Source organism: Penaeus vannamei, chromosome 28 (assembly GCF_042767895.1).
Source record: "Penaeus vannamei isolate JL-2024 chromosome 28, ASM4276789v1, whole genome shotgun sequence".
In the NCBI taxonomy this organism is placed as follows: Eukaryota; Metazoa; Arthropoda; class Malacostraca; order Decapoda; family Penaeidae; genus Penaeus; species Penaeus vannamei.
Genome location: NC_091576.1, coordinates 8,153,390 through 8,160,889, shown reverse-complemented (window position 1 = coordinate 8,160,889; position 7,500 = coordinate 8,153,390). Strand labels below are relative to the sequence as shown.

Here is a 7,500-nt window from a genome sequence, read left to right as displayed (position 1 = left end):
CTTAGGGGAAAGTCCAGTGATAAAGGTGATGTGATAACAAGCACTCCAGCAGACATCAGCCGGCAGAAGGCGGTGTTAAAAAATGGGAAAACATGGAGCATGCCATCAACTCCAACTCTTGAACACTTAGTATCTCCAGTGCCAAAGGAAAGCTACCTTGTTGCTCTTAGTAATTCATCAAATTTTGAATCTCCAATGTCTTTTAAATCTAAATCAAACATCCACTCAAATCATGAAGGTCAAAGTGAACAATCTGTAGAAAGCAGATATGAGACCTGCAACTCAGAAATAAATTGTAAGTCTTTAGACAGTTCACCAGCTGTGGCATCTGAAGCAATAGGAATCATTTCCAGATGCCATCAAAATGAAAACTATAGAGATAGTGAGAGTGAAGTAAAAAGGTTTTATAATAGTTCTTTGGAATTGGAGAGTGGCCCATTCAAGGGGGTAGTTATACCAACTCATTACAGTGCAAAGGCGCAGAAAAACAGTTTTTGTCATGCTGAAAATAGTGAACCAGAAATTAGTGTCGAACTTAGCAAGGTCATAGGTTTAAGGAATGTAGGCACTGCTAGAACGCTGACAAATAAAGTCACTACTAGAAAAAAGAAAGGAGCTGCTGTTGAGATTAGAAATGAATTTGAATCTTCAGCAGACCTCTCCACTTTAGAAAGGTCTTTAGCTCACATGTACAAAAGAAATCGAAAAAACACAAAGCAATTAGGCTCAAAATTATCACTTAAAAAATCTTGGGCTAAGCCTTCTCCAGTTCTGACTAGACTCAGGTTGAAAGCTCCCAGACAGACTAAAAATTATGATACCTCAGTGGACAGTGTAGTGGCAGCACCAGAAAATACTAAATGTACTTCTATAAATCTATTATCAAGCATAGAAAAGTCTTTAGTCATAGGGAGACAAAAAAGGATATCTAAAGGGAGAGTTCGTGCAAAGCATCATATTCACTTGGAGATTTCAGACACAGACACTTCACTTGTCATTCCAAGAAGACCTCCTAAGAAGCTGAGTCTTCGAAAAAAAAGGAAGGATAATGCTTCCTTGAATCCATCAAATAGAAATAGCCATTGTGAGCCTGCAGAAAACACATTCCAGTTCATGTTAGATGCTGATTTAAGTAGTGTCATTGTGGCAGAAAATTCACTGGTGAAGAGAAGAAGTGGAAGATTATTAGCCATGAAGCAACAGACATCTGTGTCATCTCCAAAGTTATTGAGAAGGAAATCTGCAAGATTGTGCAAGAACAATTTGGATGAAAGTGCAACCAAGTCTCAATGTGAGAATGAAAACTATATCAATACAAGTAGAGTTCAGAATCAATCTGATCTCAAAGAACTCAGTCTGAAAGACTTCAGCAGAATGTCTGCTAAAAGTGTACAGGGTTTAGAGGCCAATGCAATGAGTTTTGGGTCAGTAAATTCTACAGTATTTACTGACTTCCAGACCAGGAAAGAAAGGAGAGGTAACCAGTTGGTGTACTGTAAACTAGAAGCAAGTGAAGACATATTTGATACCTCAGATACCAATATTTCAAAAGCAGACAATGAAGAACCAGTTGGTTTTGAGGAACCACAAGTCACTGATAGAGATCTTGAGAATGCAAAGCAAATAAGTTCAAATGAAAAATGTATAGATTCTCAAGAACAAGCACCACCCAGGGGAGATTCCTGTCACTTGGCTGAAAGCAGCATTTATGAGAATTCTCTTTTGGAGTTAGAGGAACTGGAAGATGTATGCAGAAGTGTGAAAGTACAGTGTATGATTCCCATGAAGGGTGGCAAGGGCTGGAGAAGATCCTGTCTTAGCATGGCTGCAGCAAAGGTAAATTTTCCATTTTGTAAAGCTTTTGAAATTTGAAATTTTGAAAATAACATTTTTTTTTTATGGTATATGACATGCTAGTCATTTCTGTAAAGAAGCATATTTTCACTTCATATGCAGGCATACATGTCCGAACATTTTTTAATGTAGTTTAGGTAAGATATAAACACGTCAAATTATATTTAGATTATTTTGTGTACTCTTATAGCCTGTATTGAAAATTCAAGAATGGCATTGTGTAAATGCTTTTCTTCCTCCTCTCTTCTTTCTCCTTCATCCATCCCTGAAGTATACAGACAAATACAAACTAGATAGCATTCGAAGAGCACACTTTCACTGTCAAAATGTAAACCTAACTTGAATTCATTTATCTTGTCAGGAGAAAAGGAAGGGACCCATTGATTTATTATTGTCATTTTATGTAATATATTCTTGATTCTTTTCTTTTACAGATCCCTCACAGACCGGATGAAACAGGTATTTTTTATTTCCACTTCATTTTTTGTTTGATTCATTATTTCCTGTAGATTCAATTTGTTCGGTCAGGGAAGAAATGGTTCCCTGTCTTTGAAGGTTTTATTATAGAAAGAGAGAAAGGAGTCATTTTGTTATACTTTCCCTCCCAATACCTTGCTCACTGTTGTTGTTGGGGATCTTAGGAGACTGGAGCCTTGGACTTCAGCCCTCACCTCATCTAATTTTGTTTAGTCTTTCCTCTTCTCCTTGCCTCTTCTGTATCTTCATCCCCTTCTTCTGTCCCATTCCTTAGGTGTGAGAGCCGTGCAGAAAGGATGAAACGCTGGCTTTATGACAGTCATGAATGGCCTCTGGGAGCCATTGGCACTGTATTCCCTTGGTTAATTGTCTACCCCTTATACCTTATAGGGACCTTGAGGGTAGACCGCTTCATTTGCCTGTTTTATTCAGACTCGCCATGGCCAGTAATGAAGATTCATTACCCTTAATAAAGGTATTAAGGCATACCCCTTCATCAACTAGCTGGTCTGATTTGGAATTTGATGGTTTTCCAAATCCTGCCCCTCCTTTGTCCATGGCTCTCACCACTGATACTAATACCCCCTCCTTGACATTTATTGACAATTCTATCCATTCTGAAACAACCAACTCAGGTTATTACTCAACCTCCAGAATGCACCCTTCTTCTTTGCCAACATTCTCTTCTCCATCTTCTACTGTAGTAGAAGATCAGTAACATCAGAATCACAAATTTGTGCACTGGCTACCCTAACTGACCTTACTGGTAAACCCATTCCTGCCGGACCTCACCTCTCTCTTAATACTTTAACTGGAACTGTTTCTATCCCCCAACTAATTGTCCCATATATGACAAGAACTGGTCAGATTGTGAAAATGACCTACTTACCTGCCTTATTGCTTATGATGCAGTAGCAGTACAGTGCTACACTGTTCCTCCCAGAGGCCAGCACAAGTCCCATGTCAATATTGCCAAGATTAGCTTCCACAGACATTTATATTGGTAGATTGACCTACCATGTCCTACCATATCAAGCCCTTCCTCATCAGTCAGAAATATTGACATTTTGGCCACCTAACTCAACACTGTCACTCAACAGACCACTGACCTCTATGTGCCCAACCTGGGCACATAGTGGGCAGTATATATGCACTTACATGTGCCAACTGAGTTGACTCCCATAATGTGTTTTTTAAGAGCTGCCATGCCCATAAGCATGAATGTGAGATATCAGTTCTCAGATACAAACTGAGATTCACAATGATGAGGCTTTTCTCTCTACCTATTCCAAATCAGTCCTTTGCTCTGTACCCCCCCCCCCCCACACACACACAATTTCCACAAGATGTTTCTGCATCTCACCCAGATGTCTTCCCTCTACCCTGAACCATCCTACTTCTACTTTTCCTATCCCTCAGTCAAATCCCTTTTCCATTCTAAATCAAGATACTATAATCTCTTAACACTTCTCTGATGCCTACCCTTCCTCCCCCTACAACCTAAACATTCTACTCTATCTTTGCCTTCCACACCCTCTCCTACACCCTCCTTCTCAATATGCTCCTTGAACATCTATCCCCTCTTCTCCTCACAAGAGATCCTTTGTTTCTCAGACCTCCCTTCCCAAATCCCCTCCAGAAACTCTTGAAGACATCCAAAAATTCCCAGACATGACCCCAAAAAATGTTCAGCTCCCTCATTAACTTTCCAATCCCTCTATTCTCAGTCCCTCTATACTCAAAGTATTTGCTGATATCCATCCTCCTCCCCTGCAAGTTCCCCCTACCCCTCTTTCTTTCTTCATAACAGCTCTTTTACCTGTTTTTCCTTAAAGAAATGTTACTGTAACTTCCCCAACAACAATTACACCTCATTCCATCCAATCGCCCTATACCCCTACCTACCCTTTATTAATGTCCGATTTACATCATTTCCACCCCCTCTTTACCCTTTTCCCTATCATACTATCCTATAACACTATAACCTTTGACATTTAATGCTTTATATACTAATCGTTAACTCATTTACCCTTTTCACCACAATATTTTACCAAAGTGCTATATGACCTTAGATGTCTAGGATAATTATTTGTTTCAACCATTAACCATGTATTGTATTATTAAGGAACTTTTTATTCTAGGCATCCGTCGTCAAACAGTACATTTTGTGTCTGATGGCCACAGACGAAGAACTGGGGGGCGGATATCAGCAATTCCGCTGGATATGAGTAAGTTATTGTAGTAGCATTATTGCTATCATTGTGTGTAATCGTTTTATTGTAGTTTGTATCTTTTAAAATGTAAATTTATTAAATATATTTTGTTAGTACTAGCTGTGTTTCAGGTGATATAAATGTAGTCACAAGTATGATCTACATAATGTGTGTAGTGAAAGTATTTTGATAGGCCTGTAACAGAAACAACAGCTCCCCACAAACTACACATATGTACACTTGAAAGTACATGGCAGTGGATATGCCAGGCAGCTTATTACAAATAACTTAAAATGTGTAAGGGGTCAGGAAAATAGTCATAGCATGTTTATTTTTCCATATTTTCCTGTGATAGTCCACCAAAAGCCTGCTGAATACTGTTAGAGTGGCTGAGAATTTTCTTTGACATTTCAATATTTTCCAAAAATAAATTGAAGAAGGAAGCCCAATATCAGCTGCACATTTACCATTTTATTTCTTTTTAATATTTCCACCTTACCTAGCCTCAAAACAAATTGTAAACTTATCTTTTGGTGGGTTTGTATTAGGCATTCTCCATTAATGAGTCTGGGAGCTAAATTCCACTGGATGTGGGTGCTTCACTGCCCACACATGGCCCTTAAAATCAAGGCATTAGGCTTACTTGACTGGTGACTTCCTGGTGTGTGGCTTGTAAGCCAGTGGGTGCACATAAAGCACTCGTTTATGGTCACGGCTTCCTACCTTCCCTTCACAATGTTATTTGTCGTTTGATATGCTTTATCAAGATGGTAATAGAATGTTTTCCTTGCATATCATCTCTCTAGGGAATCTGTAATCTATGTAATAACATTAACAAAAAGTAACTATTTGTTGTTTGTATCATTCGTTTATATTTTGTAATATTCAATTTGTTGTCATACACCCTGCACTGCCTCTTATGATGGCTGTGATTGGATTTCTAAGCATAGAAACAGTGGTCTCTTAGCAACCAGCACTCTTCCACTTATAGTTGTCAGATGGTATATTCTACACTTGTTTACCGATGGAAATAATACAAGAGCCCCTTCCTAAATGCGTTCTAAGTATAGCCACTGTCCAAAAGCTTTTTGTAGTCATGGTAAGTCATTCCTATGACCCAGACCCTCAGCTGAAATTCTCATGACTGCATGTTCTCATCACCTTAGCCTTCTGCCAATATCCCACCCCCCTTTGGTTCATTAGAATTATAATTCTTATCAGCAGTGCACACAACCTTCAAGAATACTCGTTCTTATTTTATCTCTAAATGATTTTATAGTTTAGCTTTTTTTACAACAGAAGAGTCAAGTGCTATTACCTATGCATACACAAATTATCAGTGATGAAAAAGCGGATTAACTGGAATTGCATGTATTAGTTGTATATATTTCTCCTTCAGGTAGACGTATACATCAGATGGGAATTGCACATGAAGTGGATTTGCATTCTTCACAACACACAAGCTTCCATACAGTGGTCAGCATTGATACCACTGAGCCTGCCATACCCTCTGACCCCAGGGAGTATGTTCTCAAGCTGTGCAGTCAAGTTACTCCAGTCCCCATCGATGAGTGTTTCACAGAGAGGTAATCATTAAAAAAAGTAATTCAGTTGTCAGAGTTTGAGTACATAATTCCTTTTAAAAAAGGGACTTTTGTTAACTCCTAATAAATGCAATTCCTCAGCTGATCCTTACTCCCCAGCTTGTTGATAAATAAGATATGATTAAAACCAATGTAGATAAGACTATTTAGCAGTGGAGATTTTGAGGTTAAGTTTTCTATTTAGAGATATGTGCGTTGATACTTGGCTAATTTTCTGAAAGATTCTGAGGGATTTGCCTTTCTTTAACAAGATTAGTGTCTTGATATAAACTACAAGTACTGTTAGCTATGAAGTCTATCATTTTTAAGTATCATAATATTTAGACCTTTAGCAAAAGTAGCAGTGTATATAGACAATATTGTGTAACTTATTACAGAGAGCATTCATGTGACAAATTATTAAATTTTCCCTGCAGCCGTCTTGTCAGTTGTAAGAAGATTGGAGAGGGTGTATATGGAGAAGTTTTTATGACACGGCCAAACCCAAGCAACCTTGAAGGGGCAACTGTTCTCAAAATCATGCCCATCGAAGGAGATTTTGAAGTTAATGGGGAACCACAGAAGAAGTTTGGGGAAATTGTCTCTGAAATTGTCATATCTCTGTAAGCCAAATTCTGTTTTTTGAGTCAAAACCAACAAACCTTAGATAGATACTTACAAACTACATATACCTGATCTTATTGGAATTTGAAATTTTGTGTATACATACCATAATTTAATTTCATCATAATAATTTAATTTCATTATGAAACTTGCAGGGAACTGAGCAATTTAAGAAAGTCTGAAAATGAGTCGAATTGGACTGAAAACTTTGTAAATGTGCTAAACTCTTGGTGTGTCCAGGGTTGTTATATGCAAGATCTTCTGAATATGTGGGATTTATACCATGAAGAAAAAGGTATGTAATATTAGTTGTTTATCTTAAGACATCTTGCTTGTTCAATCTTGCAAGATTAGCTTATTGAGGTTTATGGATTGGGTGCAAAGTATTTCCTCAATTTTGAAAGAAAACTTTCTGTAGATTCTTTTTTTCTTTGAGATATTCGTGGTTGTTGAAGTTTCATCCTTTCTTCCAGTAGATTGAAAGGATTTTAACATTTTGAGTATTGTTCTTCTGTGTGGTTATCTGCTGCAGACTCACACTTAAGACTGCTTGATTGTTCTTTTAATTCTTTTAAATTTCTCCTGTCTGACTTAAATTTGGACATTGGACATCATAGAGTTATTGGGGCTCTTTCAGTTTTATACAAGATTGTAACCGATAATTCACATCCCCTCTATAAGATTTTACCTGATTTTTATCAACCTGCAAGAATTACCAGAAGTTCTATGACTCAATTCAATGACATTTG

General features: G+C 37.8%; 1 protein-coding gene across 1 annotated transcript in view; it reads left to right on the top strand.

Annotated features, from left to right (window-relative positions):
* Haspin (haspin) overlaps positions 1-7,500 on the top strand; it is a 19,714-nt gene that overhangs the window by 2,125 nt on the left and 10,089 nt on the right. The window contains exons 3-8 of the mRNA XM_070141752.1: positions 1-1,836; positions 2,289-2,313; positions 4,473-4,559; positions 5,944-6,130; positions 6,565-6,750; positions 6,907-7,046. The exon at positions 1-1,836 is cut by the window's left edge and continues 517 nt beyond it. Coding sequence (XP_069997853.1) covers positions 1-1,836; positions 2,289-2,313; positions 4,473-4,559; positions 5,944-6,130; positions 6,565-6,750; positions 6,907-7,046 — 2,461 coding nt within the window. The remainder of the gene's footprint in view (positions 1,837-2,288; positions 2,314-4,472; positions 4,560-5,943; positions 6,131-6,564; positions 6,751-6,906; positions 7,047-7,500) is intronic.